At 42.9% G+C, this 22748-nt stretch overlaps 3 protein-coding genes and 1 long non-coding RNA gene across 5 annotated transcripts in view; 2 read left to right on the plus strand and 2 right to left on the minus strand.

The window, feature by feature from the left end:
- The first annotated feature begins 2661 nt into the window (after positions 1-2661).
- six7 (SIX homeobox 7) lies at positions 2662-5013 on the plus strand. The gene is made up of 3 exons (XM_027022511.2): positions 2662-3069; positions 4459-4622; positions 4890-5013. The coding sequence occupies exons 1-3, from the start codon at positions 2662-2664 to the stop codon at positions 5011-5013; spliced, it is 696 nt and encodes a 231-aa protein (XP_026878312.2).
- A 949-nt stretch (positions 5014-5962) lies between these two features.
- Positions 5963-6831, minus strand: LOC113585162. Its single transcript, XR_003411480.1, has 3 exons — positions 6760-6831; positions 6530-6632; positions 5963-6093 (listed from the first exon to the last, which is right to left on the minus strand). It is a non-coding gene; the product is annotated as an uncharacterized LOC113585162 (long non-coding RNA).
- On the plus strand, positions 6633-11176 carry zgc:101810 (uncharacterized protein LOC493612 homolog). 2 transcript variants are annotated; one of them, XM_035519753.1, is made up of 9 exons: positions 6633-6653; positions 6744-6833; positions 7702-7812; positions 8252-8540; positions 8794-8930; positions 9244-9393; positions 9693-9838; positions 10105-10237; positions 10717-11176. In XM_035519753.1, the coding sequence occupies exons 2-9, from the start codon at positions 6786-6788 to the stop codon at positions 10885-10887; spliced, it is 1185 nt and encodes a 394-aa protein (XP_035375646.1). In that variant the 5' UTR covers positions 6633-6653; positions 6744-6785; the 3' UTR covers positions 10888-11176. The 2 variants fall into 2 exon arrangements, with proteins under 2 accessions (XP_035375646.1, XP_026878301.2); XM_027022500.2 differs by lacking the exon at positions 6633-6653 and having other exon boundaries at positions 6666-6833.
- Positions 11177-11342: 166 nt separating this feature from the next.
- The window catches only part of si:ch211-168d1.3 (ras and Rab interactor 2), a 16037-nt gene continuing 4631 nt past the window's right edge, over positions 11343-22748 (minus strand). The window contains exons 3-12 of the mRNA XM_027022477.2: positions 20760-20885; positions 20235-20343; positions 19079-19151; positions 18562-18653; positions 17988-18355; positions 17099-17591; positions 15128-15433; positions 14586-14717; positions 14114-14280; positions 11343-12972 (exon numbers count right to left, since the gene is read on the minus strand). Of these exons, the coding sequence (XP_026878278.2) occupies positions 12649-12972; positions 14114-14280; positions 14586-14717; positions 15128-15433; positions 17099-17591; positions 17988-18355; positions 18562-18653; positions 19079-19151; positions 20235-20343; positions 20760-20885 (2190 nt within the window). The 3' untranslated portion in view covers positions 11343-12648. The remainder of the gene's footprint in view (positions 12973-14113; positions 14281-14585; positions 14718-15127; positions 15434-17098; positions 17592-17987; positions 18356-18561; positions 18654-19078; positions 19152-20234; positions 20344-20759; positions 20886-22748) is intronic.

Genomic DNA, 22748 nt, shown 5'->3' on the forward strand with positions numbered 1-22748 from the left:
CTAATTAATTATGCCAAGTGGAGAACATTTAAAATCTGGCTAAATCTTCCAGTTTACAATGGAGCATTAGGATGTATGCTTAAGCTACGCATAAGCTAAACAGTACTATGCAGTAATTACCAGGGGCCATGTACACTGGATTTACATATTCAAAAATAAATCTTGAAAATCAATAAAATTTAGCTATAAATTTTTTTTACCCACATACCCACGATGATATGTTGCCTGTGATTAGTACTTCCAGAAACATCCTTAGCAAAGGGAAAGGAAATATAACACCAAAAAGCAGCCATAAATTTCAAGATTCATCTTTGGATATAACACTGAAAAAAACCTGAAGGGTTTAGATTAATGACAACCTTTCTCTGCCAGGCAGAGAGGAAGTTCATCTTGGATCTATGAGCCATGAAAGTGATTTCACTCTGATCTGACACAACTAGACTTATCAGCACAAGTATCTATCCAAATTCAATAAAGGATCACACACATACATAGACATGCACAGACATACATACTCATCCTTATAAAAGGCTCCAATAAAGGATCACACACATGGACATACAGACAAGGACATACACAGACATACACACTCATCCTTATCTTCACCTACTGATTTGTCTTGTTCAAGCAGCTTGGGAGCAGTTAAGTAGATTTTGACTCAGTCTGCTCATCTCAAACTATTAGAGATTAAAGCTGTGTGTGTGTGTGTGTGTGTGTGTGTGTGTGTGTGTGTGTGTGTGTGTGTGTGTGTGTGCGCGCGCGCACGTGAGCGCACCTGTGTGAGAGGGAGAGATGTTTTAATATTAAGTGTCCGAGGTTCAGATTAATAAAGAAAATTATCTGAGCCCATTTGTCCTCTCCTATCACTGCAAAAAGCATTTAGCATATTACATGCGCTCACACACACACACACACACACACACACACACACACACACACACACACACACACACACACACACACACACACACACATTTCAATTAAAGTCCTAAATAATATGCATTAAGTCACTGTGAAATACACTGACTTTACTTAAAAGTATTTAATCATTGTAAATTTGTAGGCTTAAGTGCAGCGAATTACAGTGTGTAAATAAATATGCAACTGATTCGATGAAAAATAAGACTAAAAAAATGCAACAGCTGCACAAGTAAAAGGTGCGTTCTTAAACTAGTCGACAAGCTTGAAGACAACATCTGCACCTGTCTGTGACCGTGTTGTACACTGCTCAGGTCACAGACTAAACCTCCTAACCTCAATCTAAACCATGACCCTTTACCCGACGGCGAACTTTAGTTCTGTCTGTAGCCATATGAAATCCATTTGGATGCAGAGCTAGATAAAAACATCCGTGTGGCAAATTTGGTATGATTAGTTATGCGAAAAATAAATCCTAAGACTTAAAGTTCTAATAAAATAAAACCGAGGTTAGTGAACTGCTACAAACAGGTGCTGATCCTGTAGCCTAAAGGTTTTAAACAATTGTTAGCCTCACATCTAGTGTTCTTATGAGCCATCATACAAAAATGCATCGTTGGGTTTATACTAAGTGTGCGACCATGGCCATCATTTCAGTACTGTGTGATTAGGAATAGCTAATAGTTGTTACCATCTTAACCGTGTGTTCAGATATAAGATTGTGTTAAATCGAATCAGTAACAAAAGTACACATAAACATACCTGCTGGAAGATACGGTTTGAATTGATAGACAAAGGATCGCGCAATACCGTGTCCCTAGAGAGCAAGCACTCGTGTGTCGGAGTCGCTCCTTGAAACGAACCTCGCATATCATCCTGATGTTCAAACTATGGGTGAGAAGCTCACCAGAAGCTCACGTAGCACGCTTTGCCTAATGCACCTTTTTTGCCTGCAGTTGAAAATCGCGAGACCTTCAGCCGAGTTAATCTGGTCGGATAATTATATCTGTTTCCGTAGATTTGTATTTTGTAGTTTTATATTCTTTTATGTTGTAAACATACATGGGGACTGACAGGATTTCGGCAGTGACAGGCCTACGTCTACGCAACCTATACTGTTGCCATAAGCAATGAACGTAAAAGTTGTGTGCCATTAAGCAAGATAAATCATAAAAGTTTGAATCATAAATCATGATTCAGCGACATAACTGTTACAATCCTTATATTCATGGATCAAAGAAATCATGTTGCTAGCAATCCTGATAGTTAATGTGTTCTTGGGTTTAGTCTAACAACCTGATCAGTCAGCCACCTCAGCGCTTACTGCCCCCCGCTAAGTGGCTAATGACCGAGCCGTATAATCCCTCTCAAAACAACTATAAAGATGCTAATAGCATTCTTCTATAAATAGGCTTGACTTCTGGTCTTCTTTCCTGACTAGACCCGATACCAGGAATCTGGCAGGCACCGAGAAACTCCTTCTACCCAGAAATCAGTCTAACTGTGAATTATATAACAGCTTCAAGCTTCAAGTAGGGATTTTAAATATTGCCACACTTTCTAATAATCACATCAATTTGAGTGTAATCCAGTCGACGATAGGAGAAATTATTTGTTTGGTGTAATACAGCCACATGTGTGTTTTTGGGAAGGATGCGCAAAATTCCTCTTTAGCGCACTGCCCAAACCCCATGTATCATCACCCGGCTGCAGACTAGGGCTTGTAAATGAACAAAAGTTATCATGTTTCCTTTGCCAATGTTCACTCTGGATCAGGTGGCTCGAGTATGCGAAAATCTGGAGGAAACGGGAGATATTGACCGCCTGGGGCGCTTCCTCTGGTCTTTACCGGCGGCTGTTCCCGTGTCGGCCAGCGACGCTCTCAATCGTCACGAATCGGTGATGCGCGCCAGAGCTCTGGTCGCATTTCACGGAGGGAATTTCGAAGCCCTCTACCAAATCCTGCAGAGTCATCGATTTACGCGTGAGTCCCACGCCAAGCTCCAGGATCTTTGGCTGGACGCGCACTACCGCGAAGCAGAGCGCCTGCGAGGAAGGCCCCTGGGACCGGTGGAGAAATACAGAATTCGCAAAAAATTTCCCCTTCCTCGTACTATCTGGGACGGCGAGCAGAAAACACACTGTTTCAAGGTAAGGCTAAAATCGACAGTTGTGTCGAGTTCTATGGTCCGTTACGTCCTTGAAGCCTACTTAAAGGGTTTTAGGACCATAATCTTTTATAAACGGTTCTTTAGCTCGACTCACAGTGGAACGCTGCATGCCTCTACTTATAGGTCAGCAGGTTGTGTACACTACGTGTAAACTCTTTGCCGAAAACCTAATTGAATGGAGTACTTCAAATAAAAAAATGTACTAGTTTATGAATTGTAAAATACATAAAATACTTATGCTTGAAAAGGGTTCCAGAGAAGAGGACTAATTATATATATATATATATATATATATATATATATATATATATATATATATATATATATATATATATTACAATACTTTTGTATTTTAAAATAAGAGAATAAAAACAGTAAGAATGACACAGAAATATCTTTTACAGAAAAAAAAGAGGCAGGCTATGGCAGGGATTAACAAGCATGACTAAAAAAAGCACTCACTGTAGTGGCCCTCCTATTAGCCAATGCACTGGATGTCACAGAGTCAGTATGTTAAGCCTCTTTTGTCAAGGACCACCCGTGGCGTTAAGCTCCTCTGTACAGGAGTCGTCTTTCTCTCCTCTAGCCACAGACAGTGGTAATCCATGGGGGACAGTGGTAATCCATGTTGCAGAATGCACTGTCAGATTAACTCTGGTCCAGTTGGCCTGCACTGTTATCACTATGATTCCAGGTTAAAACAGTGTTTGTGTATCCACTCTGGTGAATGATGATGACAACTTAATGACTATTGAACTCGTTTGTTAATTTCAACCAAGAGAACAGTTGATTTCCCTTTACATAAGTCCAGCAAAAATGACACATGGCATTAATAACCATGACGGATTATAGAAACACTTTCCTTTTATGAAAAGAAAAGGGGACACAGTGTTCAGTAACACAGTAGGTTGCATAGAGAATGAGGTATAAAATACCTTTTAAATGCCTGTTCAGAACCGGCCCTATCCCATTAATACTAACAGACTAGACCTGCATCCACTGACTTTGGTTATTGCTAGGTCTTTGGACCTCAGCCACTATCTTGATTTCCCCTAGTGGTCAACAGTGTTAAAGTGCTCTAGGAAAAATCCTTTTACGTTAAAAAAGCCTGATTTTTATTTATCCTCAGCTAATCATTACAAACATGTTACAAGCTTACACTGATGAGTAGATACACCCAAGCAAGAAGTATTTATGTGTGCCTTAAGGTGAAATGACATTCATGCTCCCACATTGTAAATACCTGGAATCAGAGATCAGTTTAATTGGAATTGTGGCTGAAAGTTTTACAGGATAAAATTAGATAAGAAGTATGTTCAACCACATAATATATAACTTCCATAATTTAAAAAATTCCTGTTTTCCACAGGAGAGGACACGCAGTTTACTGCGAGAGTGGTACCTGCAGGACCCGTACCCGAATCCGTCCCACAAGCGGCATCTGGCCCAGGCTACGGGCCTCACGCCTACCCAGGTGGGCAACTGGTTCAAAAACAGGCGGCAGAGAGACAGAGCGGCATCAGCCAAAAACAGGTAACTGCTCAGTGATAACCAAAGACCAGATGTTCTAGAGCATGGTAGCATAAAGTCCAGATTCGCTATAAAGCAGGGTAATGTACAGTCCAGACTCTCTATAAAGCAGTGTAATGTACAGTCCAAGCTCTGGGAGACCTGTTGAGTTTATTTTGAGAGGGGGAAAAATGTAGCATCATTTGAAAGCAAAGTTCCATGTTTGTCATTTAGGTCTAATCTGCCTTTCCTTTGTTTTTGTCATCTCTCTTTTTCTCTTTGTCTTACTAGGCTGCAACAGGACGCATTGCTCCTCCCGCCTGGCGCCTCTCCAGAAGGATCCTCCTCAGAGCACAACCCGGCCCTGGAGGGCTCAACCCCACACCAGCCCTGCAGCCCAGACAGCAGTGACTGAGGCTCGGCTGCTCACAGGCACCACCACGTACCACAGACCCATCAGCAGTGACAGAGAGTTTGAGCCATGAGAGAAAGACTCATCCCTCTTTAACCCAACAACTGAAGCTCTCTCACACACAGAATCCTTACTGGCCCATGAACGCTTGCAAAGATCCCCAGACAGACACACAGAGTGCTGTTACAGGAGACTGGTGGCAACAGAACTCAGACTTACCAGCTGGGTAAGTACGGAGAGTGGAACTCAGCCTCTGTGTGGTAGTGAAGGGCAGACGGACTGGATCTAGGATGTCGATCTGCGCACTTAAAAGGACCACTCGGCATACTGGTGAAATCAGCTGATAAAGGAAATATAATAATATATTTTGTTAGACTTTGCCAAGGAAAAGAGAGCCTGAACCATTTTCTTACAGCAGTATGAGTAGTACGTTTTCTACAGTATTGTTCACTAGTTGAACTGTTGAAATCTTTTAAGAATTTTCAGATTGCACAAAACATGCTTTAGCTTTTGTTAGAAAATATTTAGCTGCAGAACATTGCATTGTTAGTACAGTACTTATGAGCAGTCTATTATTATGCTCCAGGGGATGGTATGATGACAAGGAGCCTGTTATTGTTGAGATATGACAACCAATTGGATGTATTTTGTTCCTCCACACTGTCAGTCTTCTGGTGTTTTTAATAGGGATTTTATGAATTTATCTTATATTCATCATATTTATATTATATCAGGGAACATCCTGAAGACAAGGTACTCAGGTATACAAAATCAGGAAATTACAAATAGCATTCAAATGTGCAGATAAATTGCATAATGCTGTAGAACGTTTTTGTTTGTCTGTTGTGTTTGTTTGGGTGAAGATATCTGATAGCCTGACACTTAACTGAACAGATAGTAACGACTTGATGATGCCTGTACTATTTTTTACATTAATTATGCTTACCTGGACCCTTTACATTTCACGTAGACCGCAGACTGTATATAATTAGGTCTGCTGGTAGCTACGGCTAGCGTACTCTGCATTTTGTTTCTCAGTATCATGCATTGTCATTCCGACACTTCGTTTGTCTTTGATTAAACCTGAAAGAGGAATTAGGCGTCAAAACCCGAAACGAGAAAAGTTCAACATACTTGGCAAAACCTTTAGGGGACACAGCCTGGTCTTAAATTTATGTGCCTGCACTAATTCTTCAAAGGAACACGAATTCTTTTCTCTGTAAACCCATATTCACAAAGTCTAAATAATCCTGCTTTAAAAGAAAGCTGTTGTTTTCAATGTCTCATGTGTCCAATTTTGAAATAAAGCATTTAAGCAACGTTGGCCTAGTCGTGCTTACTGAAGATCCTGGGGATGCGTTGAAAAATTTTAAAATGGCATAAACAAAACGCGTATTAAACCAAACGTTGTAGCGGTTATCTTGTTGTACACAGAGTTATTCTTCCCGAGCCAAAAAAATAAAAATAAACAAGCGGACATTTTACGAACGGACATGAAAACAGTATAGGGCACATGTACCAAACCATATAAAGTCTGCTTGCTCATCTTTGCGGGACTAGTGGACTCTCACTGGGAGTGTCTCGGCGTTACTCTAGAACCAGCCCCCTCGGCATTCCCTATACTGCTTCCAAGAAAGTAAACAGTACGTGATTTTATCTGTCAGGTGCATTTCAAATATTGCAAACATTCCGTCTATTTATACAGGAAAATCAGAAATAAAAGTCTTCTCCAGGTCTGCGGGCTTTTACCTGCACGTCACCTGAGCCGGTGAACCATGGATAGCGCAGGGAGAAAAGTGGTCGTCTGTGACAATGGTACCGGGGTAAGGGTTATTTCTATTACCACCTGAAGGCAGCAAAAATATGCTCTTTCATCGTTTTCTTTTTATGTATTTTTCTGCTTTTTAAGGAAACGTACCACAAATAATTAAGTGCAAAGTATTTTTATTTGGGCTACTCCTTTTAAAAAAATTTATTCATTGCTTTTTTATGCTTATGAACCTATGAAGTAACCTGCTTTCTTTCAACGAATTTAGTAGTTATAGGCTTTGCATAATCATTTACACAATAACACTCGAAGCAGCAGAAAGGCACAGGGCGTGTTACGGGGTCCCATGTGTTTAGACTTGTTTAGTGAGGAAACGCAGTTATGACACAAAAATAGCCTTAAAAGGTGGTGCAAGAAAGGGAACACCGTTATTGGACACAAATAAGGAAATGTTATACACCACAGGCAACGGTCTACTAAGATTCACGTCGTATGTCCGTTTTCTTACTACAGTGCGTTACGTGCTTAAACGTATCGTATCTGCAGGCTATGGAATGTGTGTTATCCCGCAGAGACAAGTCAGGACAGTGACGGAGACTAAAATGAAAGGAAGAACCCAGTTCCAGAATTCACACTGGAAAAAAAAACAAACAAACAAAAAACATGTGAAATAGGATAAATTTTTTTCTGTCAAAAATGAAGATGCAGAAAAATATATAACTTTTCTGCAACAAATAATAATATTAGTAGTTTTCTCACAGTAGGATAGGGGACCTTTTGCCATAAGATATAGCCTACATTCATGTAGAATTCTCAGTAGCATTTTTTGCCATTGGGTGGCGTAGCTGTAAGATGTAGTGCTTATGTTTTAAGCTACTTATATTTCTTTTATGTAAAAGTTAATGTTCCCTCCTTTCTCACAGTTTGTCAAGTGTGGTTTTGCCGGCTCCAATTTCCCGGAGCACATATTCCCAGCACTCGTAGGCCGTCCAGTCATCCGCTCTAACACTAAAGTTGGGAACATTGTGATTAAGGCGAGTCTTGCAGTCCAATACACTAGTACAGTCCAGTGTAACAGTGATATACATTTGAAAGTACTAACTCAGTGGATACTATCTGAAACAGGAACTCGAAAATGATCATTCTTAATCAAGAAGACATTTACACAGGGATCTTGAAATGTCACTTTCAGTCAAGTCAGGTTTTTCCATACACTGCCATCTCTCAGATTTACCAACCTGACTTTAAACCCATGTACTTGACATTTCAATCCATTAAACTGTCGAACAGCATTTAACTGCTGAACAGCATTAAACTATCAAATAGCATTTAACTACTGAACAGCTGTTTAAAAAACTAAAGAGTCAAGCTGTTTAAAGACAAGAAACAAACTCACTCCTCATCTAAAAAGTAGAGCCTGTATTAGTTATGATATAACTTTAATATGAGACTGGTTTTTTGCCCTATTGGTAGGACCTGATGGTGGGGGATGAGGCAAGTGAATGCCGTTCCATGTTGGAGGTCTCCTACCCCATGGAGAATGGGATTGTGCGGAACTGGGAGGACATGCTCCACCTGTGGGACCACACCTTCGGACCTGAGCGCCTGAACATCAGCCCACCTGAGTGCAAGGTTCTGCTGACTGAGCCACCCCTCAACCCCATGAAGAACCGGCAGAAGATTGCAGAGGTCATGTTCGAGACCTACAAGTTCCACAGCATCTATATTGCCATCCAAGCTGTGCTGACCCTCTATGCTCAGGGTAAGGGCAGGATGTCGCTGATCGGAGGTCAGGTCTCAGTTCTCCTTTATGTGGTGAGCTGGCACAGATTCTGCCAGTAGCCTAATACACTCAACCATCAGTGAATAAATATCTCACCATCAATAGCTTGTTCTTTGCAATAATCTTCCAGACCAATGTGTCTTGTCATAGCATGGTAGATAAAAGTAGCAAATAAGAAAATGCTTGCATGACACGGAACAGTGTGGTGTGCTAACCTGTACTCCTGTGCCAGGTCTCCTGACAGGTGTGGTGGTGGACTCAGGTGATGGGGTGACACATATCTGCCCAGTTTATGAGGGCTTCTCACTCCCTCATCTCACACGCCGACTGGACATCGCAGGACGTGACATCACACGCTACCTCATCAAGGTGATGAAGCCATGCTCCCTACATTTCTTTCTCTGATCTTGTGAGTTCCACGTTTTCTCAAGTGACATTTCTACATTTGGCAGGCAAAGTCAGTGCATTATATTACATGGTATGAGATCTCAGAGGCAGTGGGTGCGCAGAGGGTGTTCAGAGGGTGTTGAGTGGGTGTTCAGTCATTAGCGGATTCAGCATAGTTATAAAGCTGTGGCCTTTTGACCAAAGCAGAACACTGGGCTTTTTTTGGCACTGACTATGGCTGCCGTTACAGCTCCACTCCCTCAGTGCACTGACGCTCTTGTCTCCACCTGACCAGCTGCTGCTGCTGAGGGGCTACGCCTTCAATCACTCTGCCGACTTTGAGACTGTGCGCATGCTGAAGGAGAAACTGTGCTTCGTGGGTTACAACATTGAACAGGAACAGAAACTGGCCAATGAGACCACTTTCCTGGTGGAGTCCTACACGGTACTACAGCTCAGCCCTCAATGAATTTACTTCCTTGTGGCTTGTGGTCACCGATCTGAAAACATATACGCACCTTACAGTACATGCTTACCTCACACTCACCCATACACAAAACAGTTGCCTACTTATATAGTGGTCGGGGTTGTATGAGAAACACCATAGATATATTTAGAGATATTGAAACTGAATGATGTCTTCATTTGTATTCTTCGCTGGGTACATCATTAATAGCCTGGCAGACTGGAGGGTGGATGTAAAGTGTGCTGGCTTTATGGATGTGTTGATTGCTGTGGGTGTAGCTCCCGGATGGGCGCACGGTGCTGGTTGGTGGGGAGAGGTTCGGAGCCCCAGAGGCACTCTTCCAGCCACACCTCATCAACGTCGAGGGTGTTGGGGTGGCTGAGCTGCTCTTCAACACCATCCAGGCGGCCGACATTGATCTCAGGTCAGTTATGGTGCTGCTCTGTTATGCACTAAACATGGGATCTGCTGATCAAGGAGTAGGCACTTTCTGAATTTACACTGGACCTGGACTACCGGTCCATTAGCTTTTCTGTAAGCTCTCCAGAGGTGGTCATATATTTTCAACCTGATTAATTGTCTCCCTACTTACTGCTACATAACGAAAATCTGCACCACCTGCAGTATTCTTCCATTTTGCTTTACTGCTGTGAGCCTTCAAGTTTGTGGAAAATACTGTCCCCTTTGCAGGGCAGATTTCTACAAGCATATCGTACTGTCTGGGGGGACCACCATGTACCCTGGACTGCCCTCCCGCCTGGAGAGGGAGATGAAGCAGCTGTATCTGGAACGAGTGCTGCATGGAGACACAGACAAGCTCTCGGTATGATAACACCTGTACCAGCACTGTTCTTTATTCAAAGCAGCATCTCAAAAAGGATAAACTACCTACGGTAGACCCATCTTAAGAAATCCCTCATGATTCTTTAATGATGCTGATGTTGTTATCAGAAAAAGAATGAAAATGTTAGATATATTCATTGGAACATATATTCACTGGCATGCCAAAATACTTATAGTGTATCTGTAACCATCTTATTGCAAAGCACTGACACAGTGACACATCACCAGTTGTTGTACACTGCACATTCTAAATTTGAAAAGGTTTACACTGTAACAGTGTCTGACATATGAACCGGCAAGAATAAGATTAATGTGAGGAAGCTAATTAAAGCGTATATCATTATTACAGCAGTGGTTGCTTATGCAGGAGTGTCCCACCCACCTCTGGGCTGCATAACCAAATCCCCTCGGCACTCTTCCTCCTTCATCCCTCTCTCTATCGCTCTCCTCCTCTTGCAGAAGTTTAAGATCCGCATCGAGGACCCCCCTCGCCGGAAGCACATGGTTTTCATGGGCGGAGCCGTGCTTGCCAACATCATGAAAGACAAAGAATCGTTCTGGGTGACACGGGCAGAATATGAAGAAAAAGGCCTGAAGGTGCTCGACAAGCTTGGTGGAGGAGCGAGATGAAACCCAAACACAAGCGTAAACACAGTTGAAAGACAGACAGATGGGAATACAGAGAAAACAGATCATATACAGAGAAAAATAAACAGAGAGATAAACTGATAAGTATTTTGCTCAAGGTTAAGTAAACCCAGAATTTTTCTGTAGAGTGGGACTTTCATCAGCGGTCATTTGTTCAACTTTGTCATCACACAGACTTAGTTTACAGTGAAGTCTGTTAAATCCTGCATAAATGTCTCATTGTTTCAAGAACAACAAGTCAAATGAATGCTGGACTCACCAAATCATTAAAGCAAAGGTCTGCTGCCATCTAGAGGATCACCACATACCACCACATGTCAGGGTGTTTCAACAACCTACAGGAGGTTATACTACTCCCACATCAGTTTGCTTCAGCAACTAACCTTCAGAAATGAATGACTTCACCCTAGGCATTAAGATATACTACACTGACTGAAAATATATTGAAGAACAGATTCTGAGTATTCGTGAAGATTTAATGTAGCTTGTTATGGAACGAAAGTACAGTACAATCATACCAGTGCATTCAGGGAAAAAAATGGAATCTTACTTTATCTTTAGCAATTCAAACATGCATAATTTACATCAGCAACACCTCATCACAGCTGTGACTACATGCAAAAATCAAATATTTCAAATACATCATCCAAATATAAATCCATTTGCGCTGACTGGTAAAGTGTTCCTCACTGAAACTGAATTCATACTCATGTACTCATATAGAATAAGTTTAAAACCACACAATACAGCATAGCAATAAAGTGTTACAATATTAAGTGTCTGAAGAGGATTTAGTACAACAGGCTGCAACAGAATGGTCAATTGGCTTGATGAAAACCAGTCAGTCTTTTGGATAGTGTTTGTGCGATCACTTAAACCACCATAGGGTGTTACCATTACAGCACATTCAGTGAATGCAACACGGTACGAATCACAGGCTGACCACCAGTCTTGAAAGTTTTGAAAGCTGACATGAGTTCAGTCGGAAAGGAGAAACGTTTTTCTAAATGCACTAAAGTACAATTTTGTTAAGTTTTCCTGTTTAAAAAGATATGTAGAGACAACCTTTATATACTGAAAAACAATCTCCATTTGTTGTTACAGGACCATAAATGATCTTCTGCCTTCTTCTCATACAAAAGCACTACAGTTGAAAGAGCCTTACTTATTTTTACTGACTCTGTTACATACTAACACTTGGGGCATCTCAGATGCATACATGGAAATGTACATAATATACATATATATATATTTATTTATATATTTATTTATTTATATGTTTATTTATTTAAATCTTTTCACCCACCTTTTAAAAAGATGCTGTATAAAAGCATCATGTTCAACACTTTGGTATTGAAGTTCAGCAAGCGGTAACCTTTGGCAACCTCACCCACGACAACCAGAACCACACATATTTATTGTCTGTGCAGCAAGCATTAAAAAGATGCTTTCCAATGCCTTTGTTGGCAAATATTGCTTTAAGCCTTATTGCCAAGCATCTTTCTCCATTCTAGCTGATGTTGTAGGTTCAGCTGTGAACTGTCTGTGTCTTCAGCAATACACTGACATGCCAAACTGAGCATCAAGGATTTCTTGGAGGGTCTGAAATAAACAGTCACCCACACATGCAACTACCAACACAAACACTTAGACCTCCATACCAAATCCCTATAGGACACAGGGCCAGCGAATACAAGCTTGCGAAGGAAACCAACGCAGTCAAATCCACATTGCCCTTCTTCTTCACTCCTCGCACACGGACTCCTCTATATCCACCGCGCCCCCTCTGGTCAGCCTGCGCATCTTGCTGAAGTCATGATCCTTACGCAGGTAGGACAGGGTGGAGGCTCTCTGTCCGTGCGAGCCCAGCTCGTGTGGCTGTGTGTGGGCAGGGACAGGCCTCATCTCCCCTCCGTCCCTCCAGAAGAGGCAGTAGTGCTGGGGATCATTGACCCCAAAAAGCCCTGCGCAGGTCTGGGTCAGTGCCTCCACGCTCTCCCCTGCTTTCCAGTGGAGTGTCTGGGCTCCACTCCGCTCTGTGTTCTGGAATAGGACACGGACAAATCTCTGCACACACACACACACACACACGCACACACACGCGCGCACACACACACACATGCACGCACACACGCACACGCACACACACGCACACACACGCACACACACGCACACACACACGCACGCACACACATACACGCACACAGAGAATTTTGGTCTAAGATTAATATCAGTTTATGTGTCAGCTCAATGATTGTTCAAAAAGTGTATACACTGAGGATAGCTGTTACAACACCAATAAAATGTGTGGGCATCCTTAAATAATCAGTTATAGTGCAACTAAACAGTAATTTATTCGAGCATTTTAATGCTTCCATTATACGACAGATGAACAAGACCCTTCAACACACAAAGAACTGTGAGGACATGAGATGGTGGTGTGGTAAGGAGCACAAAGTTGTTTGGAATCCATTAAAAAGAAAACAAATTGGATCTCCAGCATAATGAAGGAGGAAAATGCTCAGGGTTAATCAGCATACACATCACATATGCCACATTTCCATTGGTGTTGCTTCCTGTGAACTAGTGACCCTAGTGGTTTGAGGTTACTTGTCTGCATGTGGGCATTTCCTAATCCAGAAGCAAATGTCAGAAGACACTGTATAAACCGTATGGCAATATCGTAATGCATGTTTTCCTTCCATGGACCATAGCTGAGTCATAGCTGCTGTTTTTGCTGTTGTTCTCATGCTTTTAATTGTAAATGACGGTAAGGCGGGTAAACAGCTTTACATGGTGACACAAGGGCCCTCTGTTTGGCCACTTGCAACACAGATTGGTTGTTTGCAGATCATATTATAGGGCCAGAATGGCACCAGTATTGTTGGCTGAGAACCTTTTTTTTGCAGTAGAACAGTGGAGAGCTGTTTGAGATTTGGCACCTGCACTGGCACTATGCCACTGGAAAAGTGCTACAAGAACACTCTGCCAGCTCCTGAGAGAATGCCACGAACAGACAGGATGAAAGCTGTGTGTTTATAAGATGAACTGGCAGAGAAAGTGCTTCTCATGAACTTTAGTCCAAAACCTTTTCCGAAAAAAGTTTGGTTCTCTCTCTCTCTCTCTCTCTCTCTCTCTCTCTCTCTTACTGTGTATGTATGTATATGTTTGTGTGTGTGTGAGTGAGTGTGTATGTGCATGTTTAAACCTGGTTCTGCTGGCTCTCTCTTTGGATCTTGGCCTCTTGGCCCCGCCTTCTGCTCCACTCTCTTAGACTCTCTTGGGCCTCATTGGTTAAACCACTAGTTGACAAGTTCCCAGGCTGACTCTGGATTAGCCATAGGCTGGCATAGACGCTCGTCAAGTAATACCCTCCTAAAGCAAAATATTTATGCAGCATTCAAACTTTGAACTGGCTCAAACCCCCCATTTCATACACTGTAATCAAAAGTATCAAATTATATATTTTGTAACATACTTGTTTCTAAAAAATAAATCTGATTCTGAATATTAATACTCATGCAAAAATTCAGATATTCATGGATATAGTCATATATGTAATCATAGAAGTGCAAATTAGTCTCGGACAAAATTACACTCTCAGTCAGAACTGTCCGTTGTACTAAGTGCTTAAAGTTTGTTCCTTCTAGGTTACTGTTAGACTTGCTAAGGGCCCTTACCTTCCCCTGTCAGCCATGACGGCTCCAGCAGCTCCATCATGTACTCTGTCTCCAGCAGCAGTTGTGGGATGTTACACTGCACAATCACATAGGACAGCGCTGGCAAGAAATCCTCAGAGCCGAAATCCTGACCTGCACATCATGAAACAGAGGTCTGTGCTAAAAACCTCGCTTACATGGAAATGTTGATTTCAGAAACTTCAGCTATAGTGAGAAATGAACAAATATGGGCTTTTGCATAGAGGTGATTTACAACCTATCATTGCTGTCCACGTTAAAACCTAAAGATTATAGTATCTCCAGTATTATAAGTGATGCCATATCATTCCTCATTATTGCCTCTAACATTATATTAGCACTGATCCAAATAAATAAAATTAACATTAACAAACTCACACACACACACACACACACACACACACACACACACACACACACACACACACACACACACACACACACACAGAGTCTCTCCCACTCTCTCTCTCTTTCTTTCTTTCTCTCTCTCTCTCTCTCTCTCCCCTTCTCTCGCTCTCTCTCACCAGGTTGTCCTCCCATTGCCTTGTAAACGCTCTTGCACACTTGTAGCAGAAGTAGCACTTTGTCTATGGGCGAGTGGCTTCGCTGCATTAGAATCAACTTCTTCTTTGCTCTCTCCACACCACGAGCATCCAGAACGCCCACACGCACGCACAGACGCTCTAGCGCCCCCTCTTGGCAAGCCTGCAAGCTGTTGGCGAATCTCTGGAGAGAGCCATCCTGGGTGTGGAGGGAGAGCAACGTCTGGCCCAGCTGGAGCTTCAGTGGTTTTAGGACGCAGCCGAAAAGAGCCTTCTCCAGGGCCAGGTCTGCATCGGGAGGTGGAAGCAGTGTCATGGTCCAATAATGTTTGCAGCTTGTCCCAAAATGTGTCTACTCATAAAACATTCGGAGCTCTCTAGGGATGCACACAAGCTAAATCCAGATTCACTCCCTATCGACTTGACAGTGTGCAGGGTAGTTTTTAAGAAATTTCAAATTTAACAACACTGTCAACATGACTCTTCTTTAAATGCAAACGACCACATTCTCAGGACCCAACAAAGTATTACACTAGAAATCATTAGCAACTATTCATTGTATTAACTGTTGTTAGTAATTTTCCTCCCAGAACCATGTTTATAAATACCTGAGCTGCTCAGGCTGTTTTGAGTGCCATAGGATGCTGTCTCTCGATTCTGCACTAAAGAATTCCCATCGCTTCACCTATATCGGCTGCTTTTTTCCCAATTATGTCTCCTCATTTTACCCCAGACTCTAAAGTGTTAAAATGTGCAAACCCAAACAATAAAAAAACCTCAGAAAAACACGTCCTCTGACGCAGATGTGTCAGTAAGACGCAATCAGTGACAGATGCACCTTATCTTATTATCACACACAAGGCAGAACAAACTATATTCTGCTTCTCCTGTTCTCTCCTCTATTTCCCACCTCACACACACACACACACACACACATGCACGCACACGCACCTCTCCAGGAGAATGTGCGTGGGACTATGATATGTGCTTATGATAAATGAGAAGCACAAATGCAAATGTCTCCACCAACACAGCCCTGCTGAAACAGTGGCAGGCCGCTCCGGGGAGCAGGCCGCGTGCCTGTGCTATTCTCTGCCTCGCCAGAGCATGCCTCTCCCTGTCTTCATGCCCCTTCCTCCTGCTCACACTCACACATGCATAGATATATGCACATGTGCACACACATTCACAGGCACAGTTGCTCACACATGCATATGCACATGCACACACACACACACACACACTCAAGCACAGTCACTTACACACACACATACAAGCACAGTCACAAGCACACGCATGCATACACACACGCACACACACATACGTGTGCAAATACACAGGCACAGTCACAAGCATATGCATACACACACACACGAACACACGTATGCACACATACACATGCATGCAGTTTTGAATGCTTTTATTTGGATCTGCATGCACCATCATGCAAACTGCTTTCAACACTTTTAGTAATGCATGAAATAACAGGCAATTTTTTAAATTGTACATATGTAACACACACAATCCCCCCCCCCCCCCCACACACAATTGTCTTTCTATACCTTTGAGGCTATGAATGTGGTTTAGAATGATGGCATGACTGACAATTACACTGAGTTCTGATTTGCTGATCATGTCTTCAAGTCTCACAGATGAAGATAGGTCAAACAATATCTGTCAAATTCTGAATGAAATGATTAGTCCTCCGTTTCACAAGTGTGGTTTATAGCTTCCTCAGCTATAATGCTACCCATATACTGCCAAGCCAGCTTTGTCAATATGATTCTTTTCTGAACCATTAGATTAAATGGAGGTTTAATACAAAACACACCAAGTATCTAATATTTCAAAAATTTCTGCTTTTTGTGATACACAGCTTAAGATTCTAAACAACCTTAATGAGCTCACAAATGAAAAACAAGAAAAGCAGGTATTTAAACATCATGCCCAAACCTTTCTCATTCTCAGGTACCAGAGTCTCGATGGGCGGCTCCAGCTCTCCAGCCTCCAGCAGGAGGCTCTTGGCCTGGGTGAGGAACCTCCTCAGGCCCTGGAGCAGCTCCACAGAGGAGCCCCAGTGTGGGGCCTTCATCTCATCCCTGTGCTTCTCCAGGAACTCCAGCACGGAGGAGCCGAATGCCGAGTGCCGGTCGCGGGACAGCTCGTCCACCAGTCGGGCCACACGCCGCTCAGGGGCAAAGACACACACGAAGGCAGCACTCATGCGGCGCAGTGTGGAGGCAGGGTTTGCTACCGGGAAGCGGGAGCCGCGTGCCATGGGCGGCCACTGCAGGGTGGGGTCCAGCTGCGACTCCGCCTCCTCATCCTCGAGGCTGCTGAAGGAGCTGTTGCTGTCCAGCTCGGCGAGTGAGGGGGCGCGGCGTCGCTCCAGGGCCAGGCACACACCCTCATCCGGGGCTGGCTCCGTGTCCTCTGGCTGGGGAATCTGGAATGCCAAGGATCAAATGACAAGGGGAAACTGTGGATACACAAATGAGTGTGTGTGTGTGTGTGTGTGTGTGTGCGTGTGTGTGTTTGTCTGTAGAAGTTTGAACTTTGCAGTGCTGTCTGACTTGGTGTAAAACATGCATATTTAAATAGCTTTACAATGTTTAAAAAATCATTGTAAGTCAATTTATCAAAGCTTCTATAAAGTGATGATTACCCACCCACATTGCATGATACTACAAACGCACACCGACACTCTGGCTAAAATTGGCTTATGTAAAAAAAAAAAAAAGGTCATGTAATAGCTCTGGACAGCTATCACCCACGTAGTAGCTCTGGACAGCTATCACCCACCCACACACACACACACACACACTCAAACACACACACTCACTGGAGGTGTGTCGCCGAGCATCTGCTCATCCTCCTCCTCGGAGGGAGGGGCCAGAGCCGGGGTGCGCCTGAGTACACCCAGGCCAGTGACCCGCCGCGATGCCCCCTGGCTGGGTGACAGGACCTCCGTGCCGCCCTGGCTCCTGTCGGGCTCCGTGGAGGCCAGGCAGAAGGATGACTCGCTGGACAGGCGCACACGCAGGCTGCGCTTAAAGCGATGTCGCTTCTGTGAGGCACCGCGACTTGGCTGCGCCGGCTGGAGAAACAGTGGGTTGATGAAGCACGGCGAACACGCCTTGGAGGCCAGCCGCATCGCCATGGCTGGGGGGCCATTGAGAGGCCCAGGGGAAGTCTGGGAGCTCCAGAACTCTAAGGAGGATCAGGAATAAGTGGAATGGGAAGGCTGCTTTATAAAGGAATCACCATTTTACAGACCATTCTATTCTATTCTTCTTTATTCTGTGTGTGCATTATCTGTCTATATGACTTCATGTGAGTGTGTGTGTGTGTGTGTGTGTGTGTGTGTGTGTGTGTGTGTGTGTGTGTGTCTGTTTGCAGTACAGTACAGTTCTTACCCAAACCAAGGTGTGAAATGTTCTCTAGCTGTGTGTGGTTAGTGGCTTGAGCGATGGCTTCAGGAAGCTCCAGAGGGAAGGGCAAAACATCCCTACAGAATACACACGCACACGCACACACACACACACACACACACACACACACACACACACACAAACACACTTTCAGCTGTAAAATATCTGTATAATACTTTTCATGTCTTCAGAAAATGTAATACTGCATATGACAGTTTTTAATATTAAAAATCTTAATGCCTTAATGCATTCTGAGCCCTTCTACAATGCTGGGAGGCAGAATATATACGAGATGTTGGATTGTTATATCAAAAGATTATAAAACTGCAAAGTTTTTTTTACCTCCTCTCTTATCTTAAGGAGATATGCTTGTGTGTGTGTGTGTGTGTGTGTGTGTGTGTGTGTGTGTATGCACGTGTGTATTTGTGTGTGCCTACATGGATGTGTGTGTGTGTGCATACTTGCATGCGTGTGTGTTTGTTTAGTGGTGTGTGTGTGTTACCTGCTTATGCAGTAGAAGGCTACTAATCTGCACAGATCAGGAAAGCTCAAGGCGGAGCTCTCCAGGGAGAAGGCTGCAGAGAGAAGCAAGCGGTCTCATGATCCAGAGCACATTCACATGACAACCCTTCAACAAATAACCCACACTGGAATCATTACATAAGTATATCACTTCCTCTTTTTCCCAAGACAAAGGGGAATCAAAGTCAGCGCCACAGAATCTGAAGAACTTGTCCCCCGATCACTAAGAAGGTGTTAGAAAATAGATTAGTGAATCACTATTGAGTAATTGTGAAACTTTTGCTTCCTTGCTACTTCTGACAGACTGCTGGTGTTAGGCTCTGCACCTGGCAAGCACACAAACGAGACGAAAAAGTTCTGACCACTGCTAATGGTCACAACTTACTCATCATTTCTCTCCCCACTCCCCCAAAGCTCTCTCTCTCTCTCTCTCTCTCTCTCTCTCTCTCTCTCTCTCTCTCACACACACACACACACACGCATGGACACACACGCACGCACGGACACACACACACACGAACACGCACAACTCTCCCAGCACTACACGCATATTCACACTCAAACACACACATACAACAGTGAGCATGAAATGTGCTGCGTGACTAACAGATATGAAGTGTATGCTTTAAGTGGACAAAATGCAACTATAAGCCATAAACACAGTGGGAATAAGAGGTACTGAGTGACTAACATTTGAAATAAAGTGTACAAAAGATGTGGGAGGAATTTTGCATAGGTGTGTGTGTCAGTGAGAGAGAAAGACGTAGCGTGACAGGGACAGAAGAGCGTGTGTGTGTGTGTGTGTGTGTGTGTGTGTGTGTGTGTGTGTATGTGTGTGTGTGTGTGTGAGCAAGAGAGAGAGAGAGAGAGAGAGAGAGAGAGAGAGTATTTATTTGCTGTATTTATTGGCTTTTGTTGACCAAAAATGGAAACACATGAAAATATAGTCTAACATCAGTTTCAAATATTACAAAAGGTTATATCTCCCAAATGTATTATGTGAACCTAAATATAGAATTTAAAGTGTATGTGAATATGCACACCTTTGTGTATTTTGTCTGTGAATTTGTGGACTTTGTGTGTGTGTGTGTGTGTGTGTTTGTGTGTAGGTGAGCGTGTGTGTGTGTGTTACTCACTGGAGTCCTCCTCACAGATGGGGTATTGTGTGACAGACAAACTGCTCTCCTGAACCCTCACACAGAGCACCTTCCTCTGAGTGGACGCACACTTACAAACCAGGAAAGTCTGCGCAGAGAAACAAATGATTAAACTACCACAACCAATTCAGCAGAAAGATGACCCGCCTCCTCATTTGTGCTTCTCAATATCTATATCAATTCCAAACAATAATTCAGGGTTATAACTCAGGTTTTATATTCAGAAAACTCATGCAACATGATTTGAAGTGTACATTTTTAAGCAATTTTCAAATAATCAAAATAATCAAAAGGCTGAAGTTGCTGTTGCTTTGAGGTAGGCAGTTAGACTTCTGTTGTCATTTCAACAAACTACGTGCAGTATCGTTACCATCTTAGTTATGTGGCTTTAGTATCATAGGCCCTAAAGATGTACAGGTCAACTGCTCACAGAAATGTAAATATATGATTGTTAGCTAGTTAACTGAAATGATGGTAAGTGAGCCAAGTCATTGGCTGCCTCACCCCAACTATTTCTCTTTGTAGGATGCAGAGGGCAGAGTCAGGGTTGATTGACAGCTGAAGCCAGATGGAATGTGTGAGGAGGAGGCGGTCCAGAACACTCAGACTCCTATGAAGAAAGTCATCCATCTATAATACAGAGGGAACATGTCAAAGCACCTCTTTTAACACCTTTAGCATACTTGGAGCCATAAAGTTAAATGTTCTATGTGTCATGTGCGGAACACAATCACTCTCTTGGGCAATACTAGGCTGTATTGTCATATTCCAGGGTGGCTCAATTTTGACTGTAGTTAAGGTTAATTAATATAAAGTTGTTAGGATGGTTGAGGTATTTTTATAAACTCATTTAAGATTAAATGTCCCCTAAGAAAGCATAAATGAATGTATAATGTTACATAGTGTCCTGAACAAAAAAACCTGGGACCTATCACCTTGTTATGATGTCATGAACAAACCAATCACAGTAATATTCACACTTATCTTCACATAGGCACAGTCTCTCTCTCCTGTACTCACACAAGTATACATATGAAAAATGTACATATCAGCACCAGTAAAATTAAATTACAATGATGACTACTAAACACTCCAACAACACTTTACCTAAACAGTTTCTCTCTCTCTCTCTCTCTCTCTCTCTCTCTCTCTCTCTCTCTCTCTCTCTCTGAGCATCAGCAGTGTGACACTGTGTGGGCAGCTTACAGAGTGCTTGAGTGTAGCGGCAGATGGTTGCCATGGCAACAGATGCCTACACATGCTAACAGGCATTCCCACTCAGTCACAGACACCTACTCTATCAAGACACACCACACACACACACACACACACACACACACACACACACAATCACATTATCTCTCTCACACATACACACATGCCTCATCAAAAAGGCTATAAAAACTTGGCAAAATAGAGAGGGTGTTTCTCTCTCACTCACTTTCCCCGTCTCTCTTGCACTCTGTCTGGTTAGTTTCAGGAGAGAGTGCTTCTCATCATAACTTCTGCTCATACAATTCACTTCAGGTTATTTTTATAGCTGGTGCGTTTGAAGCCCACTCCTCTGTCGCTTCCTCTGCCCAGCTTACATAATGCCACAGTAGCACAGCAACCAAATGGGGGCACTGATGTCACAAAGGTACCCAGACACCCAGCGCAGGAAGACGTGGTTTTTATTCCAGTGTTCCTGCTTGGCCTGGCCAACTCACTGCCCTCTCTTACATGCTACCACCAGTGAGTGTAAGTTTGATGTAGCACACTTTTCTAGAACATGACTTTTGAAGCCTACATCACCATGACAAAAGAAAATAAATCCTGCTCAGCAACAGTAAAGCAAATTAGCCTACACTGACTAAAGGACTAAAGGGGAACATAGCAGCTAGAAGATATATATATATATATATATATATATATATATATATACACACACACACACACACACACACACACACACACACACACACACACACACACACACACACACATCTACATATCAATAGATCTACATATTTTACTTGAGGTTCAGTTATCTTCTATATTAGTCAGTGTATTAGGCAGTGTCCTTTTGCTATTGTTGCCAGATCTAGTGCCCCAAGCAATCCCCAATACATGCTGTGCCAGTGTGCCGGAGAGCCATCCATAATGGCTGCCACATAGATCACAGCCCATTTCAACACTGCACAAGTTTGGAACCTTTAAATAAACTGTGTGAAGCATGTGCAGCTCAGTGACATAACTTGTGAGCTTTTCCACCCATGGACAAACACACTGGCACCATGACAACCCCAACAAGGACACAAATTATACACCTGTGGTAAAAGCTCACAGGCCCATTGTACCAAATGAGACTGTATAAACATACACAACAGAATCCACCGCTATGTACGCCTAACATGACTTACACTGACCTTTATCATTTTAATGAGACAGAAAAAGGAAGAAGGAGAGAGAGCATAAATGAACAGTGTTATCCATTTACAATGTAGGCACCCC

This window comes from Electrophorus electricus, chromosome 19 (assembly GCF_013358815.1).
Source record: "Electrophorus electricus isolate fEleEle1 chromosome 19, fEleEle1.pri, whole genome shotgun sequence".
In the NCBI taxonomy this organism is placed as follows: domain Eukaryota; kingdom Metazoa; phylum Chordata; class Actinopteri; order Gymnotiformes; family Gymnotidae; genus Electrophorus; species Electrophorus electricus.

Bases quoted from the DNA above. Each gene is read 5' to 3' on its own strand.
- six7 (XM_027022511.2), top strand. From the start codon at position 2,662: ATGTTTCCTTTGCCAATGTTCACTCTGGATCAGGTGGCTCGAGTATGC. The intron at 3,070-4,458 runs GTAAGGCTAAAA...TGTTTTCCACAG, and splicing joins AGAAAACACACTGTTTCAAG to GAGAGGACACGCAGTTTACT. The intron at 4,623-4,889 runs GTAACTGCTCAG...TTGTCTTACTAG, and splicing joins GCGGCATCAGCCAAAAACAG to GCTGCAACAGGACGCATTGC.
- zgc:101810 (XM_035519753.1), top strand. From the start codon at position 6,786: ATGGATAGCGCAGGGAGAAAAGTGGTCGTCTGTGACAATGGTACCGGG. The intron at 8,541-8,793 runs GTAAGGGCAGGA...CTCCTGTGCCAG, and splicing joins GCTGACCCTCTATGCTCAGG to GTCTCCTGACAGGTGTGGTG. The intron at 9,394-9,692 runs GTACTACAGCTC...CTGTGGGTGTAG, and splicing joins TCCTGGTGGAGTCCTACACG to CTCCCGGATGGGCGCACGGT.